Consider the following 23,262-nt stretch of genomic DNA (forward strand, 5'->3'; position numbering starts at 1 on the left):
CACGATGAAGGAACGTGAAGTCTTTTCAGCTCTCTGGAGAATTTAACTTGAAAAATAGATGCTGTCAGCTCTGTTTTGTAGTCCTAGATACAAATCTGCTCCCTTGATGTTGCAGCAAATGGTTTTGGATCAAGCTTGAGTGTGCAGGAATGCATTTGACAGCTAAACTAAGGCACTTCTGTGTAATCCTTGCCTGTGTTTCTATCTTTTTGTACTCTCACATACATGCTCACCTCTGTCACTGCAAGTCATTTACGTGTAAGGAGTGTTTACCTCCTACTTTTGCCTCGTTATGTCAATTCTGGCCGATGACTGATACTCGGTGCCCCTCCCTTTTTATTTACCTTAAGCAGCTTTCAACAGCTGCCAGGTTCTGTTTGCTAGATCATGTATTGTTGACATATGGAGAGATGAGGCCCACAAGCTCTGACTTTAAATATATCTCCCCACCCTGGATGTTTTAAAAACATGTGAATGCTGTATTAGCTGAGTCAGAGACTGTGTTTGTTTTTGGTGGTACGGTTCTGTTCTGGGACCTGCTTTGCAAAGCCAGCATAGAACACAGCAGACATAGATTTAACAATGATTAAGTTAGAAGTAGAATTAATGGAGGAAACAGCATCTATGTGGGTTGCAAAGAGGCTTGCACTGAAATCCACTAGCTTGGATGTGGCTTTCCAAAATTAAAGCTACACTTTATTTTTTTTATTTTCATCCTAATGAAAGGATTAAAGTATAGAGAGGTGAAATAATGGGAGCCACTGAGAGACAACCTTTAAGTATCCTTTGTGTAAAAACAGCTGCTTTAAGTGAAATAAAACTCAAAAAGAGCAACTAAAAGTGTCAAATCTTCAATTATTACAGGAAATATGGAACTTCAAATTTCAGTCTGGCCCATTTGACTCCAAAGAAAATTGATATTTCCATCTGCAATAATTTATATTTGTGAGGACGGCCAAGTTCTAGTGAGCAACAGATATGAAAGCATGAAAGGAGGACCTGGGGTGCAGGTGGGTTGCAAAGGAGATTGCAGATTTCTTTTTTCTATATTTTTATTACTGCTTAAATTTATTTTAATTTGATTACTAAGATGCATTTAATCATTTTGATGTGCTTGCTTTTGTAAAGTGCTCTGGTCATTTGATGTATAATAAATCCGTAAAATGGGAGTGTGGTGAGCACTTAGTTCAAGGGCGTAGATTTGGTTTTGGCATTGGTGGGGACGGATGATTCAACCACCGAACTCTGCCCTGTTTCTTTTTTTTTTCCTTTTTGTTTTTGCTTCTTAATAAAAAGAGGAGAAATATACTTGCCTACATATGCTATTCTACGTGCTTTTAAACCATTTAAAATCACAATTCATAGTTTTATATGTGAATTATATAATGTTAAATTACTATTAAACAAATGACTGACTAAGTATTTTAGGCTTTAGTTTATTTCAGCCATATTCCATATAAATCAGGTATCATACAAAGATAAAAATAGCTTCAAATACAGTCATGACAATAAAAGAATATGACTGACACCAACATCTGTTATATTTTGGCACTAAGGGAACACTGCATGTTTGTCAGGGTTTGCCTGGTGGTTTTTGTCCATAAAACTACTCATTTAAGATTACCACAAAGTAAAAGATCTCTCAGCAAAATTATGCAACATTTTAGGCACACAATTGCCCCGATCAAATCAGTGAGCTGAGATTTTCTATTCTAAACATGAACTACTGTTACAGCTACTGGTGTCCCACACAACAACTCAATGTCCACTATGTGAAGGAGCCAAACACATGCCTGCTCCTCTCGTTGACTGAGATAAACTGCTGGCATATTTGTTTTACATCTATACTGTCCAGTCTCTCCTGGTGGACATGGCATACAGCAGCATTGTTTAATCTCATTTGAGTCATTGTTGACCTTAGCCATCTTTTTAGTCCTCTGAGAGCAGCCTCAGTACATGCGTTTTATCCTCAGATTACAATTATTATTGTGTGCTTGATGTGCCTCACCTTTGGCCCTGGCTCTTCCCCTCTGACTGCACTAGGACATATTGTCACCTGATAAAATAACACATTGATTTGTGCCATATAAAAAGTGAGACATGTCAATTCAGATTCTTTGTCAAATGTAGTAGTTTTCTCTGGTCCCCTCCCCAATCAGACCAGGAGTGACATGTTTAGCCGCATGTTCTCCTTAAATTGCTGGCTGTCTGAGTGGTGTCCCAGAAACGATGTGGGCTTCATAGATAATTGGCAAACCTTCTGGAGGAAACCTGGTCTTGTTAGGAGAGATGGCATCCATCCCACTTTGGATGGAGCAGCTCTCATTTCTAGAAATATCGACAAATTTATTAAACCCCTCAAAATATGACTATCCAGAGTTGGGACCAGGAAGCAGAGTTGCAGTCTTACACGCCTCTCTGCAGCTTCTCTCCTCCTGCTACCCCCCCAAAAACCCATCTCCATAGAGACTGTGTCTGCTTCCAAAAAGACAAAAAACAAACTAAAAACCAGCAACAAACAACTTAAACATTTACAAAGAAAGAACAATACAGTATCCACATCTGAACCAAAGAGTAAAACAGTGAAATGTGGATTATTAAATATTAGGTCTCTCTCCTCCAAGTCTCTGTTAGTACATGACTTAATAATTGATCAACAAATTGATTTACTCTGCCTTACAGAAACCTGGTTGCAGCAGGATGATTATGTTAGTTTAAATGAATCAACACCCCCGAGTCATTCTAACTACCAGAAATCTCGAAGCACAGGTCGAGGGGGCGGTGTGGCAGCAATTTTTCACACCAGTCTATTAATTAATGAAAGACCAAGACAGACTTTTAATTCATTTGAAAGCCTGATGCTTAACATTGTCCACCCCAGCTGTGAAACTCAGAAACCAGTCTTACTTGTTATCATCTATCGTCCACCTGGGCCTTACACAGAGTTTCTGTCTGATTTCTCAGACTTTATATCTAATTTAGTTCTGAGCTCAGATAAAATAATTATTGTGGGTGATTTTAACATCCATGTAGATGCTAAAAATGACAGCCTCAACATGGCATTTAATCTGTTGTTAGACTCAATTGGTTTCTCTCAAAATGTAAAAGAACCCACCCACCACTTTAATCACACTCTAGATCTTGTTTTAACATATGGCATAGAAACTGAACATTTAACAGTGTTTCCTGAAAACCCTCTCCTGTCTGATCATTTCTTGATAACATTTACATTTACAATAATTGATTACGCAGCAGTGGAGAGTGGACTTTATCAAAGTAGATGTCTTTCTGAAAGCGCTGTAACTAAGTTTAAGAATATAATCCAGCCACTGTTATCATCGTCAATGCCCTGTACCAACACAGAGCAGAGCAGCTATCTGAACGCTACCCCAACAGAGGTCGATTATCTTGTTAATAATTTCACCTCCTCACTACGTACGACTCTGGATACTGTAGCTCCAGTGAAAACTAAGGTCTCTAATCAGAAGTACCTGACCCCGTAGTATAATTCTCAAACACGTACCCTAAAGCAGATGACTCGTAATCTGGAGAGGAAATGGCGTGTCACAAATTTAGAGGATCATCATTTAGCCTGGAGAAATAGTTTGTTGCTTTATAAGAAAGTCCTCCGCAAAGCCAGAACAGCTTACTACTCATCACTGATTGAAGAAAATAAGAACAACCCCAGGTTTCTCTTCAGCACTGTAGCCAGGCTGACAAAAAGTCAGAGCTCTTTTGAGCCAACCATCCCTTTAACGTTAACTAGTGATGACTTCATGAACTTCTTCACAAATAAAATTTTTATCATTAGAGAAAAAATTACCAATAATCATCCCACAGATGTAATATTATCTACAGCTACTCTTAGTTCCATTGATGTTAAGTTAGACTCTTTTTTTCCAATCGATCTTTCTGAGTTAACATCAATAATTACTTCCTCCAAACCATCAACGTGTCTTTTAGACCCCATTCCTACAAAACTGCTCAAAGAAGTCCTGCCATTGATTAATTCTTCGATCTTATATATGATCAACCTATCTCTAATAATCGGCTATGTACCACAGGCCTTCAAGGTGGCTGCAGTTAAACCTTTACTCAAAAAGCCATCTCTAGACCCAGCAGTCTTAGCTAATTATAGGCCAATCTCCAACCTTCCTTTCATATCAAAAATCCTTGAAAGAGTAGTTGTCAAACAGCTAACAGATCATCTGCAGAGGAATGGTTTATTTGAAGAGTTTCAGTCAGGTTTCAGAGCTCATCACAGCACAGAAACAGCTTTATTGAAGGTTACAAATGATCTTCTTATGGCCTCTGACAGTGGACTCATCTCTGTGCTTGTCCTTCTTGACCTTAGTGCAGCATTCGATACTGTTGACCATAATATTCTATTAGAGCGATTAGAACATGCTGTAGGTATTACAGGTATTGCACTGCAGTGGTTTGTATCATATCTATCTAATAGACTCCAATTTGTGCATGTAAATGGAGAGTCCTCTTCACACACTGAGGTTAATTATGGAGTTCCACAGGGTTCGGTGCTAGGACCAATTCTGTTTACATTATACATGCTTCCCCTAGGCAGCATCATTAGAAGACATAGCATACATTTTCACTGCTATGCAGATGACACCCAGCTCTATCTGTCCATGAAGCCAGATAACACACACCAATTAGTTAAACTGCAGGAATGTCTTAAAGACATAAAGACTTGGATGGCCACTAACTTTCTGCTTCTCAACTCAGATAAAACTGAGGTTATTGTACTCGGCGCTGAAAAGCTTAGAAATATGGTATCTAAGCAGATTCTTTCTCTGGATGGCATTACCTTGGCCTCCAGTAACACTGTGAGGAACCTTGGAGTCATTTTTGACCAGGATATGTCCTTCAACGCACATATTAAACAAATATGTAAGACTGCGTTCTTCCATTTGCGCAACATCTCTAAAATTAGAAATATCCTGTCTCAGAGTGACGCTGAAAAACTAGTTCATGCATTTATCACTTCCAGGCTGGACTACTGCAATTCATTATTATCAGGATGTCCAAAAATCCAAAATGCTGCAGCAAGAGTACTGACAGGGACTAGAAAGAGAGAGCATATTTCTCCTGTTTTGGCTTCCCTTCATTGGCTTTCTGTTAAATCCAGAATTGAATTCAAAATCCTGCTCCTCACATACAAGGTCTTAAATAATCAGGCCCCATCTTATCTTAATGACCTTGTAGTACCATATCACCCTATTAGAGCACTTCGCTCTCGCTCTGCAGGCCTACTTGTTGTTCCTAGAGTATTTAAAAGTAGAATGGGAGGGAGAGCCTTCAGTTTTCAGGCCCCTCTTCTGTGGAACCAGCTTCCAGTTTGGATTCGGGAGACAGACACTATCTCTACTTTTAAGATTAGGCTTAAAACTTTCCTTTTTGCTAAAGCATATAGTTAGGGCTGGACCAGGTGACCCTGAATCCTCCCTTAGTTATGCTGCAATAGATGTAGGCTGCCGGGGGATTCCCATGATGCATTGAGTTTTTCCTTTCCAGTCACCTTTCTCACTCACTATGTATTAACAGACCTCTCTGTATTAAATCGTATCTGTTATTAATCTCTGTCTCTCTTCCACAGCATGTCTTTATCCTGTCTTCCTTCTCTCACCCCAACCGGTCGCAGCAGATGGCCGCCCCTCCCTGAGCCTGGTTCTGCCGGAGGTTTCTTCCTGTTAAAAGGGAGTTTTTCCTTCCCACTGTCGCCAAAATGCTTGCTCATAGGGGGTCATATGATTGTTGGGCTTTTCTCTGTATCTATGAAGCGCCTTGAGGCGACATTTGTTGTGATTTGGCGCTATATAAATAAAATTGAATTGAATTGAATTGAAATATACACTAATGAATCAATTTACATCAGCAGCCTAACAACTGTTATGATAATAAATACTAGTTAATCTATAGCACCAAATCATCAGTCAGTCACCTGTGACCTCGCCTCTTCACCTCTGTCTGAGCTACAACATGGCAGAGCCGCCTCTGTCACCTGATGAATAACAGTGAGACATCCAAATACATGCAGTCACACATGTGCTTCAAATACAGTCATGAACCAGCAAGTCATCATCCAATTTCACCTGTGATCTTGTGTCACCATTACTCTCTGAGCTTTGTGCTGGTTCTTCTGTCACCTGACAAATAGGACATACATGACAATAAGAATAAAATGTGGAGCAGCTTCAGTGTTTCTGTCAATTTGTGCAGATCTTGACTCATCAGTAATGTTTGTAGGGTGAGTGCATTTTTAAAACAATTTGTGCAAACTGCACTACAAGGTGGATATTTGCAAAATCATGACTACCTCATAACATTTTGTCTCAAAAATTAACCCTATGAATATCTCAGGACCATTAGGATGAAATTATTGTGTCACCAACATTTTAATGTTAGACATATAATTTTAACAGCCTCTGTAAACTAATATCCTGGCCTGCTCGAGGCTGCCGTTTTCTCTGACAGTTTCAATCAAAATTAGAAATGCTACTCTGAGAATAAGATAACTAATAGTGCTGCATGTTGTGCAGTTAGTTTCCAAATTCATGGGTACATACAATTTTAGACTGATGTGGGCCAAAGCCTAGCATAGCCTGTAACGTTATTATGACGGACACATTTTATGAGTGAACTTGGCTTTAAGTGACTTACAGGTTTCTTTGAAAAATACTTTCTTATATCCAGGTTCTTGCTTTTTGCTGTCATCCTCCTCGCAGCGCAGGCTTTCCGCTGCTAAAATTAAACAGAGCTCCCTGAAAGGCACAGCCAATCACATTGGCCATATTTGTCACATGAGGTAGGACTCCAGTAGAGGACATAATTTAACTCTTTCTGCACCGCTGGGTGAATGAGACGTTGACAGATTTTTTTTTTTTTTCTTCTTTCTATCGGGTTTGTTTTTCTTTACCCGAATAGATCAAATTATTGGTGGGGACAATTCAATAATTGCTGAATATTGGTGGGGACATGTCCCTTCCGTCCATGCCAAATCTACGCCCTTGACTTAGTTACACATATGTAAGGTTATAACGTGTCAGGGAGCATTTGCTTCAGCTGAGGGCATCATCAGTAAATACATGCCAAACTGCATTAGTTAGAATGCAGTTTGGAGGCCATACTTTTAATGTGTGAGCCATGTTCAGTATTTTTTGGTGAGCATAAAGTTACACACCAAGAAGGAATAACAACAGGTCTGCTGCTGATACTCTGTGCATCTCTGCACATTTCAGGTGTCAGAACAGTATCCCTTCCAATCATTTGTATTCAAGGGTTGGCGATGTTTGCTTAACTGCGTGCAGGAGAATGTGGATGCAGCATCTGTTTCTGTTCTCGTTTCAGTCTGAGCTGTTGCAAGCAAGCGGGTGATTGTGCCTTCAGCCTAGAGAGAACAACCGAATGTAGATGAAACAATAAGAGGAAAAGTGAAGATGGATGAGAGGGGAGCTTGGGAGGCTGGAGGGGAAAATAAAGGGAGCTCAGACTGCAAAAAGGGATAGGAGAAAGAAAAGATTTTTGCTGTTTTTGCAGCAACTAGAATCTGTTGCTAAAGGGGAAAAGAGAGAAAGTGATACCACACAGCGCTGTGTTTCTGCATGCAGGGCTGAGGCGAGCTGCTAGCCCCCTGTGAGTCTTGCTAAAAATAAACGTGGGAGGATTCCTCTCCTCCTGTCTATCTCTGTGCATCTTTCTCTCCTTTGTCTCTTCTTCCTTCTCTCCTCATTCACTCCCGTTGCAGGTGTGTGTGGATGCATATAACTGTGCTGTTTAGTGTTTGTTTTGACCATTTCTACAGCTTAATTAATCCAAATAAAAAGGCAGATGTTAAATTAGCCAGTCAAAACGGTGCTTGTTTTTCAATCCAGCAGGTTCTCTGCATAAACTAGAAATAATTATAATAATAATCATTGCTGCAGTGAAATAGACTGGAGCAAAAATCAGATATCTCTACTTTAAATGAAACGATCACAGACTGACTCTGTGCTTACAGCAGTTACAAGCACAAATGATTATTTCTGATATGAAGATGAACGTGAACAGTGCAGTAAAAGTTTTTCTCTTTTCTCTTTAGCTGTTTCTATCACGCGCCACAGTGCTTCAGCTTTTGGATTTGCCGTAAGTCCAGAGTAAACACTCTACTTTATTAAAAGTAGAAATTGTGGTGATAGAATTCCCAATTACCAATGTTTACACTTTGCAGTTTGATGCCACGCTGGATGTGTTGTCATCTGTGATTGTATTGTGGCGATACAGCAACGCCGCAGCTGTCCACTCAGCGCACCGTGAGTACATGTAAGTATGATCACCTTTCACCCTGATCCACTCTGACCCGGGCTAAAATCGCCTTTATTTATAAGGCCATGCATAAGCCACAGACGGTATAAAACATGGACGTAGCTTCTGGGTCAGAAAAATGAAGCCAGTGTGTCTTAGCCACCATATGGCTACAGGTGTTGCTGCAAAAAGGCATTAGGTCTCTGCCCCCTCGCATCACCAAACACAATCAAAACAGAACTTCAGAGAGCAAACGGACGGCATCACGGTAGCTACATCAATCGTTTGTACTGTCTGTGGCATACACGGTACTTTGATTTAAAATGAAAACTTCCTCCATCAAAACAGCATACATATCCCAGGCAGAAAACTTCCCCCAGCCTGAGATTTTAATGCTTTTTTTGCTGGAGGAAATTAGATCAATTAAGTTTTTAGTAGTTTTTATTACTGACATGTGCTTTATCAGTCTCCTTAGCAACGCTAACATTTGTTTGTGACCGAGGAATCATCTGCCAGCCTGCTCCTCGTACATTTTTCCTTCACCACCAGATTTATTTGTAGCGAATGGTCTGAAGCAGTCAGAAGGTCTTAGCAGAAACATTTTCATATACTCAGTCTGAACAACTGTTGATGCAATAACCAGCAATTCACTGTAAAGTGCTGCACTGTATAAATATCAGATTGGCTGCACAAGTAAAGTTGTTTTGACCAGATATGATTAATCTTATTTTTATATACTTAGCTTGGGTACTTCCAGCCCATAAACAGCAACAACATGAATTCATGTATACTTAAAATTAAAGTTCAAACCCAAATACAGCTTTGACAGCTTTGCTTCTATATATAGTTTTCTTTACCCCTCAGGCATCAAAAGGCTGATGAAGTATTGTCACCACTCAAGTTTGACTCAGAGGTCCTGTGAATGCGATAGCTCCAAGGAACCCACCTACGGTTTTCAAATTGATACTATACAATACTATAATTGATACAAATTGATACTATACAAATTGATACTATACCGTCCGACCAACCGTCCTCTTTTCCCTGGACATGTCCACTTTTCACATTCTGGGGACGTCCGGGGTGATTTTCGAGATTGATAAAAATGTCCAGGTTTTCCGACAGAGGACCCATGTGTGTGATGTCATCCCTGAACTGCTGCTTTGTGAGTTGTTGTTCTGCGCTCACAGACGGGACAGAGCGTGCAGCAACACACCTAATGATGTTTAAAAGATCCCAAAGCGCAAGTGCATCTTTTCAGATGAACTGCAAAAGAAATTTCCCTCGTACCGACCCAGTACTGGTAATTTTTCTTATGCAGATGAGGCCTTATTTCTGTACCATTATTTAATTCCAGAGGCTTTTAAGTTATTTGTTTGCTCTTGTTGACTTGTAAAAGCCTATATGACATTTTTGTTTCACCATTCATTAACCGCACAGAGAAGGCATCGTTTAAATATGTTAAATATGTTTCTTTAAGCAAGTTCTTCATGACTGGGCCAAGTGTCCTCTTTTTTGGAAATCAAAATATGGTCACCCTACCATAGGTGTATCTACACTGCAGAAGCCTCGGTATGGTCTCATATATACGACCAATAAGACAAAAGAAGTCCAGCCATGTGATGAAATTTATTTCAGTGTGTCTACAATGGCCTGTGTGAGCGAGGGGAGAGATTGTGTGGTCTGCTCTGTCCAGCAGAGAAGTGTGTCAGACAGCATGCCTCTTCAGCTCCGTCAAGCTCAGCCCAGTGGGACCGATCACAGACGAGCGCCTCACATCTTATCTCTACCTGACTGAGAATAGAGTGTGTGTGAGAGGAGGCTGCCCTTTCAGAGCCTGTTGAATGGTCAGAGTGCTGGCAGCCAGCAGGAGACTGAAAGAAAGAGAAGAGCCAGTCATCACTTTACTTCTGCTCTGAAATAGTTGAATGGTGTTGCACCAGTTCATCCAGCATAGGATGGGCTGCAAGCAAAGCAAAGAAAGTAAAATCTTTAGGTTTGTCCGTACTGAACCTTTCACTCCCCGCGTACACACAGACTCACACTTAACAGTGGAGTTGTGTCACGGTCTCACAGGAGTTGCTAATTGCAGTAGAGACGACAGATGAGCTCATATCCTCTGGAGACCAGACACTGAAGTGCATGGAAAAAGATTCAACAGCAAAGCATCTGCTTTAACATGAAAGCCATGAGGAAGCTAATAAAATGATAAATAATAAAATTGTTATACTTTAATAATTTTATATTCTAGTTGTTGTGTCAGTGAGTTCTCAGACCACACCCATCTTTTTAAAGATTTATTTAAATATTTAAATAAAAATACTTCATAGGAGGAGATATAAATGAGTTGCGAATTGAAAAGAAATTAGGACATGAATCTAAGTGGCAATGGTCTCTTAGCTCTCCTTTGTCCCGTGTGCATCCATTTACATGATAACAGAAATGGCGTCTTCCTTAATCCCCAGAGTCTGAGTGTGTCATAGCCAACCAAGCTGTCTTTGTGTTGCTCTTTAACTAACAGCTGTTTTTGCTATCCATACAAACTGCTTGTGTGTGTGCATATTAGTTAATGAAAATATGTTGCGGTAATGAGTGAGTTTCAGCTCTTAGATACACTTTTAACTTAAAGAGCTATGTTAGCTATGTCCATTTGTACCCTTTATGCTAAGCTAAGTTAACTAGCTCCTAGCTAGCGACATTGCTCGCCTCAACGACTCTCTGCCATAAAAGCTGTACAGTTTGCTAAACACAACCAACAAAAAATTTTCAATTATCACCAAAGTTGTTTGCAGATAAAATTTTAAAATTTTATGGTTGAGGGTTTTGTGAGTTTATCAGAAAGAACTGCTAAATTTACCAGACAGACAACATAAAATGATCAGAGTAACAGGAAGTATGCGACTAAAGACCTGTCTGATTAATTCCAACTGTATTTTTAATATAAATATTTGACAGCTTGCTAAACCGTCACGTGAAAACATCTACACAAATCCACTTGAAAGCGGTCTTCATTGTGTCATTTCAGCACTGCTAAATGGAGAATCTGGACAAAGTTGAGGAGCTGCTCAGCCAGTAATTGGCTTTGCTGAGAAGACAGCTTCCTCGTGATCACACGCACACTCACACAGTCTATGACAGCTATACACAAACACACCCACACACACACACAGACATGTTTCTGCAGACATGCTCTGAAACAGAAAAATGAGAAGCATCCGAGAGCAACAAAATCTAAATATAAAGCTATTTTCTGTTGCTGTCTTATACACAGCCACCACAGCGTGTTTGATTTGGGAGTTTTGTACACTGATTGGCCTTCTTGACACAACCCCAATGGGGATTTGTGGCTCTGGCTGGAATTAAACCTGTGACCGCTTGCTTGCCACTATAGTACTTGTACAGATGCATAAAATATGGATCCATGTATTTACACCTTAACTGTAGCCTGGCGTCTTCCTCCTGCTGCAGTGTTTGTTTGTTAGATAGCCAGCGGCTTTGACCAGACTGAGTGAGAGGGCTACTGATGCACAACGAGAGCCTCTGTGTTCTTTTTCTTAGTTTTTTGATTTGTCTGAGAATGATAGAGAAGGTGCGGTTGAACAGCAATGCCCAAGTACCGAGTGGTTGCCAAGGTAACAAGCTTTAGGTGTCAAAGTAAGACAAATTGGGGACTTTTGTTTTCCGTGAAAACACAAATACCTCCATTGAAACCACCAAGGTTAGAGATGCTGTTGTTGTGAGCGTGTAGATATTAATATAAGTGATCCACGTCTGTGCATTAAAACAGAAGCTGCGTGCAGCCGAACACTTTGCTGGTCTCTTTGCTGTTCGGTTGTTCTGCTGTGGAGTAAACAGCAGCTCAGAGCCATGGTGTCATTTTCCAACCACAGTTTGCAGGAAGCGATAGAGGGCTGTAGTGGTGGATACGGCGCTTCATTGTGTGTGTGTCTACGTGTGTTCGTGCACCCTGCTGTGGACTTCCCAGAGTGATGTTGGGTTGCCTTGGTTACCTCAAAACCCAGGATGCTAAGTGTGGCTCAAGAGCAGCCGTCAGATTTGAACACGCACACTTGGGTATTCATCCATAACCAGGACATATGCTCCGATTGGCTTTTGTGTCCCTCTAGACTTTGTTAATTGGGTAAAGGTGCTTAAAGGACATCTGCTGCTTCCAAATGAATCCTCCGGATCACTCTGAATAAATGTTATCTGTCATTCAGGATCGTTTAGGGTAGCAGGAAGCTGTAGCTTTATCTAACACTCTACAGTTATCATAGAAGTTGATGCTTCCATGTTCAAAAAAACATCTACTACTTATAATTGGACTTTAGTTTTAGTCAGGACCAGTATTTGGTAGTATGGCTCTAATCAGGGATACCGTTTTCATACTTGGAATGCATGCAAAGTCGGGGAGAAGGAGAAGCTTGAATGGATGAACCGTGTAAAATTGCAAAATCACTTTTCTCCATCTGACATACAGAAACTCCAGCTAAAAATGTCTTTAGATGAGATCAGTCCAGCCATTATTTCCCCACTTATCCAGTTCAGGGTTGCAGGCGTACTGAATCCTGAGCTGTTACGGAGTTAGAGGCAAGGCCAACCCAGAGAGCCCTGCCTGTCTTTGACTGTAGAGGGGAGCCCACATGCACCCAGGAACAACACGCAAACTACACACAAAGGCCTCAGACTACAGCTCTTTAGATGAGATGTTAGATTCTGGGTTTTTTGGCAAGTCAATATTATAAGCGAGTCATCGACTTTATGGTATTTTTAATTTGATAGTTGTTTTGATCTGTGTTGTTCAGCACTTTGGTCTGCCTGGTGTGTTCTTAAAGTGCTATACAAATAAACGATGATGATGATGATCGATTGGAGGTCTCCTGGAGAAATTTGAATTTAATACCTCATTGTTTGTGAAATCCTGGCTCGAGCCCTGCAGCCATGCAGCACCACTTTTATTGTTTGGGTTGGCCATCGCATCAGGTCCTGCTCAGAAAGAAAGAATGAAGAAACTAAAAACACTGTTTGTTGGTTACTGATCACCTGTGTCTTCTTTCCTTTCCTCTGCAGAGCTTGTGTTATCCTGGGTGTGGTTTTCATCCTGTCCTCCTTATGCATTATGGGTAAAGCCATCCACGATCTGGCCACCAAACTGCTACCAGAAGTGGTAAGAATTCATCCATCACACTGTTCTGGGTTTGTTTTTAGACAGATTTGTGAGGATTATAATCTGACTGTAAAAAGAGACCAATTCTGCAGAGCACCATGCTTTAATTGTTACACTTATTGCACAAAAAGCAGCGGATGAGACAGGATAATAGTAGATTAGTTTACTACCACATGCTGATTTTCCTACATGGTAGGCAGGACATGGCTCTGGCTGAGATGCAGGGGTCAAACTGGATTCAGACAGAAGATGGACGAGAGCTTTGGATTAAGCGGCTTCCATATGGGATGCATAATTCATTCAGGGGAAACCCCCTAAACATACTAACATACTGCACACCGTGGCAGCTGTATTACCCACAGCCACGTTCATCTCCCTGAACTCAGGCTGCCAAAGGTTTAGTGTGTAATCAGATTTTTCTGTGGAATTTGCAGTTATTTTTAAAGCTTTGATAGATAGTAACCGCTCCTGTGTCTGGCCAGGACCAGGGCTCTGCTGTCCCTGGTGTAGACGGCGAGCCAGAGACGGGGATTTCATTTAGAAGCTAACAAAAAGACCAGCTGACTTTGCTCCCATATCTAATAATATCTTTACAAACAACATGCAGGATGTTTATTTGCATGAAGCCGTGTGTAGCATGGCTGACTCTGACTCCATCTTTGAGTAGTGGATCTGATTGGACGGCATACTTTCATCTTTGGTTGGTAGCTCAGGATGATGAGACCAAGACACATAGAGGAGGGTGTTATGAACACAGAGATGCTATTGAAGATGAAATGTTAGGGACTCAAAAATGTATTAAGATCGTTTGGTTTTAAATATTTCTTTTCTTCAGTGTTGCAGTAGATGCTGTGTGGTCATGTAGATGATGCAGTCAGACAGCGTGTGTTGCAAAGTCTACAGCTCTGATTTATGATTGTCTTTTATTTCCAGTGATCAGGTTAAAAATAGACTTACCTTTATTAATTTATTACTTTCCTGTTACTCTATATCACCTGTGCAATTACAAGGTAACAATGTAACAAATACCTGTTCTAAAGAAAGGAGGAGGAGATGCGTGTTTTCTCTTTTATGTCCTTTCAGCACCTTTTACACACGAATGTTGTGATGACAGATTCTAATGTAGGAATCGTGCAATGCTGCTGAAGTAGCTATGTGTATTTTGGCAAACATGAAATAATTTATGTACAGTGGGGCAAAAAAGTATTTAGTCAGCCACCGATTGTGCAAGTTCCCCCACTTAAAATGATGACAGAGGTCAGTAATTTGCACCAGAGGTACACTTCAACTGTGAGAGACAGAATGTGAAAAAAAAAATCCATGAATTCACATGGTAGGATTTGTAAAGAATTTATTCGTAAATCAGGGTGGAAAATAAGTATTTGGTCACCTCAAACAAGGAAAATCCCTGGCTCTCACAGACCTGTAACGTCTTCTGTAAGAAGCTTTTCTGTCCCCCACTCGTTACCTGTATGAATGGCACCTGTTTGACCTCATCATCTGTATAAAAGACACCTGTCCACAGCCTCAACCAGTCAGACTCCAAACTCCGCCATGGCCAAGACCAAAGAGCTTTCGAAGGACACCAGGAAAAGAATTGTAGACCTGCACCAGACTGGGAAGAGTGAATCTACAATAGGCAAGCAGCTTGGTGTGAAAAAATCAACTGTGGGAGCAATCATCAGAAAATGGAAGACATACAAGACCACTGATAATCTCCCTCGATCTGGGGCTCCACGCAAGATCTCATCCTGTGGGGTCAAAATGATCATGAGAACGGTGAGCAAAGATCCCAGAACCACACGGGGGGACCTGGTGAATGACCTGCAGAGAGCTGGGACCAAAGTAACAAAGGTCACCATCAGTAACACACTACAACGGCAGGGAATCAAATCCCGCAGTGCCAGACGTGTTCCGCTGCTGAAGCCAGTGCATGTCCAGGCCCATCTGAAGTTTGCCAGAGAGCACATGGATGATACAGCAGAGGATTGGGAGAATGTCATGTGGTCAGATGAAACCAAAGTAGAACTTTTTGGTATAAACTCAACTCGTCGTGTTTGGAGGAAGAAGAATACTGAGTTGCATCCCAAGAACACCATACCTACTGTGAAGCATGGGGGTGGAAACATCATGCTATGGGGCTGTTTTTCTGCCAAGGGGACAGGACGACTGATCCGTGTTAAGGACAGAATGAATGGGGCCAAGTATCGTGAGATTTTGAGCCAAAACCTCCTTCCATCAGTGAGAACTTTGAAGATGAAACGAGGCTGGGTCTTCCAACATGACAATGATCCAAAACACACCGCTCGGGCAACAAAGGAGTGGCTCCGTAAGAAGCATTTGAAAGTCCTGGAGTGGCCTAGCCAGTCTCCAGACCTCAACCCCATAGAAAATCTGTGGCGGGAGTTGAAAGTCCGTGTTGCTCGGCGACAGCCCCAAAACATCACTGCTCTTGAGAAGATCTGCATGGAGGAATGGGCCAAAATACCAGCTACTGTGTGTGCAAACCTGGTAAAGACCTATAGTAAACGTTTGACCTCTGTTATTGCCAACAAAGGTTATGTTACAAAGTATTGAGTTGTATTTTTGTTATTGACCAAATACTTATTTTCCACCCTGATTTACGAATAAATTCTTTACAAATCCTACCATGTGAATTCATGGATTTTTTTTTTCACATTCTGTCTCTCACAGTTGAAGTGTACCTCTGGTGCAAATTACTGACCTCTGTCATCATTTTAAGTGGGGGAACTTGCACAATCGGTGGCTGACTAAATACTTTTTTGCCCCACTGTAGGTAGGTGATAGTGAATGTTAAAAAAGTATATTTCACTGCAGTCCACACTGTGTGCATCTGAAGTGAGATCGTTTTTATGGTTAAAATATTCAAGACTAATGTGACTCTAAATGTGCACTTTTGGTAGTCACTTTACTTTATTCTCACAAAAATATTTCAGAATCAGAATTTGAGTTTTTTCCCCCCTGTTATTACTGTCTGTGTGTGTGTGTGTGTGTGTGTGTGTGTGTGTGTGTGTGAGAGGGGAAAAAGAGAGTGTGAATAAAACAAGTGTAATAGTGACGCTCACAAACCTAACGTGTGAAGACTCACAAGCTTTCACACTTCTGCAAATAGCGTTTTCACCTAGTTGCCAGTCAGTATCATCCATCAGCTGCTGTTTATTATTTTTCCTGCCTAAGTCATGTTCATTCAGCTTTGTCTGTGGTGGATCTCAGACGCAGCAGTAACTCGTGGCTGGTATGAGATAAATAAGAAATATTAAAAGTAGAAGAGAATAAGAATAAACTCATGGACACGAGTTTAATCAATCCTCTTAAATTTTGAATTAATAAATGTGTAATGCTGTTTGTATTGTTATGTACCGTAGCCACTGTGTAGCCACTTCATTAGGTACACTTGTTGATGTGCTCATTAACACAAATATCTATTTAGATAATAATATGGCAGCAACTCAGTGCATTTAGACATGTAGTCATGGTTAAGATGACCTGCTGAAGATCAAACTAAGCATGAGAATGGGGATGAAAGGTGATTTAATTGACTTTGAAAGTGGGATGGCTGTTGGAGCCAGATAGATCTACTCGGATTTTCCCGCGCAGCCACCCGAAGGTTTAAAGACAACAGTGCGAAAAAGAGCAAATATCCAGTGAGCAGCAGCTCTCTGGGTGAAAAGGCCTCGCTGACAGACTGCTTTAAGCTACCAGGAAGGCAACAGTAACAAAAAAAAACAAGAAAAAGCAAGCTCTTGTTACAGCCAAGGTATGTAGAAGAGCATCTCTGAATGCACAGCACGTGGAACGTGGAAGCAGATGGACGAGCAGCAGACGAGCCGCATGCCGCTCCTGTCAGCTAAGAACAGGAAACTGAGGCTAAAGTTCAGACAGTAGACCCAAATGTTGCCTGAGCTGATGTGTCTCGATTTCTACTGAAACATTTGAATGGGAGTTGTATTAATGGTTCAGACTTCTGGTGGTGGTGTAGAGTTGTGGGGGATTTTCTTGGCATACATTCGGCCTCTTAGTACCAGCTGAGCATAGTGCTGTTGCTGATCATATCCATAGCTTTATGACCACAGTATTTCTTATATAGCACGTGTACCTAATAAAGTGGTCAGTGAGCGTATACGCGTGTATATGATGTTAACATAAATGCAGGTTGCCTGTCATGGTGACATCTTTACCAGCTTACTTACTAACTCCTCTGTGTGCTCCTCACATTGTTGTTCCACATGTGAAGCTAACCGAGCTGGATGCTTTTCAATGAGACGAATCACATTGTTGGATCAGCTGCTGAGCAAAAGAAAGACTTTCAGATAATCTCCACAACTGACTCAGTCTCAAAATCCAATTCGTTTTTGAAGCCCTTTACAGCTTTATTGACCTAACTGTGTTTTCCTTCTATTTATGTGTGGCTGCGGCGAGGGAGAGGATGGCCTGTCGCGAGCACTAAAGTGGAAACAAAGGCAGAATGTGAGAGTGCCGAGACAGACAGATTGTGTTTTTCTGAGTCGACCCGCTCCTCTGCTGTCGCACACTTGGTTTCCACCAGACTGACTTCTGGTGCATCACAGTTGGAGATCTAAAGTGTGTGCCTCGCAGCCTCCCACCTTGTGCCAGTGTTGAAAAAATAAGATTTATTTTCACTTCCTTCCTCTCTAGAAAATGTTAATAAGGAAAGCAGCTGCTCAGGTACGCCAGGTTTGGACAGAGTGGGAGGTGTGAGGTGTGTGGAGGAGGATGTTTGGTTTGACACCTGACTGTTCCTGCTCTGCAGGTCCTTTTTGCCCAATTAATGTCAGTTAGCATCCAAAAACAAAACCGTTCTCTGCATGACACAGATTCTGTGAAAACCTTTTAACTCCCAGCAGGGCTTTTCATATTGCAAATTAATTCTGACCTCTGACAGCTGAGAGAGTCTTACATTCTTGAGGTTTATGTAATCCTTTGCAAGGCCACAGAAAGACGTTTAAATACAGCACAAAGACAAACTGCCTTAGTTACGAAGTTAAAAGCAAAAGATTGCTTTTAACTTTAAGAGTGCAGTCAGATTTGGCAACCAATAAAAACCTAATTGTTCATCAGCTGAATATTAACACTTTCTATTGTGTTTGTTTTAATCCACACACAAACTTAGTTGTAGTTTTATGACAAGCTACATGCTGATATTGAGCCTCAGAGGCAGGCTGGCAGATTTTGCACAGAGATCTTTAGTAGTTACATGCAAATGTCAACTGCTGAATTCATATTATGGGCAGAGGCTTTTCTCTCTCTCTCTCTCTCTCTCTCTTTGTGTGTGTGTGTTTGTGTGTGTGTGTGTGTGTGTGTGGTTCCCTCTGCCATCGGTCAAAATGCCTGCCTGCAACAGCCATGGGAAAATTGATTATAAGGTCACTGGGGGATTCCCCGTGATAACAGAGTGAGTCGCAGCATGCAATCCTTCATTTCAGCTGACTGGAAACAAAACTTTCCAAAATAACAAAATAAATGATCGACAGTGTGTGCCTCCGTTAGTACATTCACTCTTCTCAGCTCTTGACCACTAGCTACATATACCTAAATGTGTATTTTTTATTGCAGTGATAGATATAATGCACTGTCATCGACTCTATATAAAAGATTGAAGTAGCTTCTGGGTCTGAACACTAAACCAATGCACAAGTGTGATGCCTGCTTCTTATATGTGTTGCAATGAGAAGTCTGTCTGGACTGAAGTCACTGGGAAAATGACTATGAGATTCTAACAGAAGTCACAAAGGAGGAAAAAGCAGGAAATGCTTTAAGAAAGTGTTGATTTTGAGAACAAATCTTGATTTTAGTCAAAAGCCCTAGACTTGTAAATAAAATGTCATTTCATTTTAGTCATACTTGAGGCATCTAAACATTTTTTAGTCTAGTTTTAGTTGACTAAATAGAAGATTTTCACAGACTAAATCTAAAGTTGATTCGGCTAAACTATAAAATGTAGTCAGCTACATTTTATATTGTAGCTGACTACAATATAAAACCAATTTAACTGGTTTTTAATTCAATTCAATTTTATTTATACTTTATATTGTAAGGTAGACCCTACAATAATACATACAGAGAAAAACAATCATATGACCCCTGTGAGCAAGCACTTTAGCGACGGTGGGAAGGAAAAACTTCCTTTTAACAGGAAGAAACCTCCAGCAGAACCAGGCTCAGGGAGGGGCGGGGCCATCGGTTAGGGTCAGAAGTGTCTTTTCCTTGACGTCAAATGTGAAATGTATCCATGTGTCGTTTGCTCCTCTTTTCCTCCCAAACTTTGACATTTTGTTGAATTTTCATGAGATAAAGGGAGCACAGGAGCTGACCTTGCTGCACAAGATTACTTGTGATTGGATAAATTCCAAACTCTTCCCGCCTTTCTACACAACTAACCAAGTTCTGATCTTGTCTCTCCAGAATGTTTTTATCTAGTTTTTATTCACCGACAAAAGTATGGATACATTTAATAGTTTGTAGTTTTTGTCCTTGTGGGTTAGTTTTGTTTTGTCTTTTTTTTGCTAAATTATTGTCTCGTTTTTGTCAGAAAAAAAAGGTTGTTGAGAGAAAGAAATATGATGAAAATTATCGGTCAGTTAATGAAACACTGCTTTAGGGTGGGCTTACCTTGTGACTGACAAGGTTTCGCAGTCATGTCTGCACCTCACCCACCACACCGTTTCAAAACACCAGGATGGGGATGGTTAAAACACTCGGTTCACAGCTTCACAACAGGACTTTGCTAACAATCGGCTGAAGGCCATCATTTACTTACAGTCTGTGTGTAGTGCCTTTTTTGTTTGTTTTTTTACAGCCTGCAGCCAGGCTTATTTTTTGCTTTGAAAGACTTTAAGAATTGTTGTTAAAAGTTCACATTAAGAAGCATTTCTTTTAAAAGTAACTCACCTTATGAGGATGTCTAATGAACCAAAATGAGCTATGTCTGGCTTGAATACGTTTCCTGTTGCTGAAGAATGGTCAATGCTTTGTAGATAAACAATTTTTCAGTTTCAAACCTGAGTCACAGCATTGACTCAGGTCTATGCAGCATGCTGAGGTTTTCTTTCCATCTCCTCTTTGATGTGCGCGAGCTTGCCAAAGTAGCTTTCCATGGCTCCGAGGCCATAGTACAATATTAATGTTGCTGCAGAGGCTCTGAGTGCTCTGCAGCTCGCTTTCTCTTCTCTAATCCATCTCTCCTCCTCCAGCCGTCCTCTGTGCATTTACATCTCAGGCATTTAGTGATGTGGCCCTCAAAACAGATGTAACAACAAAGTCATGTTTAAATTGTTGAAAACCAAATGGATAAAGCGCAGGAAGCGAATCTGTGGCTCAACACTAATCAAAAAAAGACTTATCAGGAAGAGCAATTACATAAGAGCCACGGGGAGCAGTGGAGAATATTGTTGGACCATTACTGGAGGTAAACGATACTGAGGGGAGGTGGTGATGATTGTGGGGGTGTCAGGGTTGTCAGTGATAGTGTCTGTGCTGTTTTGACAAGGAGGCAGAGCAGCTGGATTCATCAGTTCAGTGTGAAAAAACGTGTTACTGATGTAGTTGTTATTAGACTCACAGTGTTGGTGAGCTTGGGAAATGTGACGTTGTGCTAAAATGTTGCTTTTCTGAATAACCTGTAGGGATTGGAAGGTTAAGCTTGCTAAAAGGCAGCTACAGTCCTGAGCTGTGTGCCGCCTTGTGATTGTAGGTGTATTGAAAAGAGACCTTGTCTTTGAATTTGAACGAAGAGTCTGATAGATAGGGTTTGGTACACAGTGAAGTACTGGTTGTGTCTATAAATACAGATATTACCCTGCATGAGCTGACTCACTGAGTAGTAAAAGAAAGCTCAGCAGTCAAGGCCAAAGACTGTATATAAAGGATGGACATAGCCATTGGTTTCTGACCTTTACATTATAAAGTATCAATGCTAGACTTTTGCCTGCTGCTCCTGTGTGGGTGGGTGGGTAGTTTTTATTTTTATTGACCTAGAATGTGCTCTAGGAAGACCAGATGGTGGACTCCTAAGTGACAGGGGATTTCTTTAAATCACCCCGTAGTTCTTCAGCTAAGACACCTGAGTTAGAAAACACAAACACTGCAGTTGTCTTTACTCGCGAGGGCAGTCATGGATGCACGACCTGCGACCTGCGTCTCATCACTGTCTGCATTCTTTATTTATACTTGTCTGTGTGTGTGTGTGTGTGTGTGTGTGTGTGTGTGTGTGTGTGTGTGCAAATAGCTTCTTATTCTAAGAACTCTGAGCTGAGGTTCCCCTTTTTTTAATTCTGTATGTTCTTACAGAAAGAGGAAGCTATTAATTGTTTATCACAAAAGTACATGTCAAAAGTCACGTAGACATTTGCTTAGTGATCAATAAAAGAATACATTTCATGAAGCTGATCACATTATATAAAAACAATATTCCTTTGACACTAAGTAATCAGCTAATGCTAGCAATGCTAGCAGCTAACTTTGTCTAAAAACATTCAACCCTGTACAAGTTGCTGTTTGGTAAAATTTCCTGAGCTAATAGTAATCACTGTCTAAAACAAGTCTTGAAGTGTTTTGAATCAAAGCTGCACTTTTAACAAGGAGATTGAATCCCACTCTTTGTGTGTTGTTTTTGTTTCTCACAGGACGACTTCCTGTTCAGCGTGTCCATTGTCAGCGGTTTGATGTGCATCATATTGGCTGTAATCAAGTTCATGCTCGGCAAAGTACTGACAAGCCGAGCTCTCCTCACTGATGGTAGGTGTGCACGTGCAGAGAGATCATAGCTTTTTAGAACTTGTAAACTTCCTCACATTGCTCAGCTTTCCTAGTGATGCCATTAGATCGTGACTATCACAATCGTAAAAATCATGCGTTTGTCACTCTGACATGTCTGTCAGCTCCAATTGGTTTCCTAAAGTTGCCTTATAGTTGATGAGATTACAGGTGCATGGAGCCAGATCAAACATCTGTCACACTACTGGGTTCTTAGTGAAAACAATGGTGAATATCACATGTGCAGTGACACTAGCAGGTTTCTGACGCCTGACCTCTGAACCCTCAAAGCCGACTTTGACTGACATTTGTCGTCTCTTTCCAGGATTCAACTCACTGCTGGGCGGGATCATGGGCTTCTCCATCCTGATCAGTGCTGAAGTCTACAAGAACGAGCCCAAGGTGTGGTACCTGGATGGAACAATAGGTGTCCTGATAGGTCTGATCATCCTCGCCTATGGAGTTAGGTAAGTGGCCAGTACTTGGTAAAAAAATGGCGTACCTTTTATTTGGTGTCATGGAGATAATTGTTGATATTGCAGCAGAACATATCCACAGAATGAATAGAGGAGGTGGGTTGCAAAGCAGCTTGCAGAGCATTGGTTTGGACATTTAGTGAGGAAATGGTTTAAACTAACTACCCGAATAAATACTCTGTGGTGTTTCAAGATAATAAAAGCACAATGAAGTCAGAATACCTCCATCTGGAGTCAGTATTCATAAAACCAAAGCTTACAAAGTGATTTGGTGGAATTACACTGTGTTAGTTCTGTGTGGAAAACCAATTTCAGTGTGTGCAGTTTTGTCACTGGATTCATATAAAAGCATTACAAGTTATATTTTGTACACGGGAATGATGAAAAAATAAAATAGTGACACCTTTAAAGGTTGAAATCTCGAGGCTAGAAAATTTGTATTCTAACAGCTGGTAGGTGTCTGAAGGTTGCTGTCATCTCCATTTTCAAATCCCCCAAAGCGACCTTAATGTTTAAGTGCAATATTGA

At 40.9% G+C, this 23,262-nt stretch overlaps 1 protein-coding gene across 1 annotated transcript in view; it reads left to right on the forward strand.

The window, feature by feature from the left end:
• Positions 1–23,262, forward strand: part of LOC146492018 (transmembrane protein 163a) — a 37,026-nt gene that overhangs the window by 11,159 nt on the left and 2,605 nt on the right. Inside the window, exons 3-7 of the mRNA XM_085149941.1 lie at positions 8,096–8,139; positions 8,225–8,316; positions 13,369–13,465; positions 22,129–22,240; positions 22,584–22,725. Of these exons, the coding sequence (XP_085006067.1) occupies positions 8,096–8,139; positions 8,225–8,316; positions 13,369–13,465; positions 22,129–22,240; positions 22,584–22,725 (487 nt within the window). The remainder of the gene's footprint in view (positions 1–8,095; positions 8,140–8,224; positions 8,317–13,368; positions 13,466–22,128; positions 22,241–22,583; positions 22,726–23,262) is intronic.

The sequence above is a fragment of the Neolamprologus multifasciatus genome, chromosome 23 (assembly GCF_963576455.1).
Source record: "Neolamprologus multifasciatus chromosome 23, fNeoMul1.2, whole genome shotgun sequence".
NCBI classification, from domain to species: Eukaryota; Metazoa; Chordata; class Actinopteri; order Cichliformes; family Cichlidae; genus Neolamprologus; species Neolamprologus multifasciatus.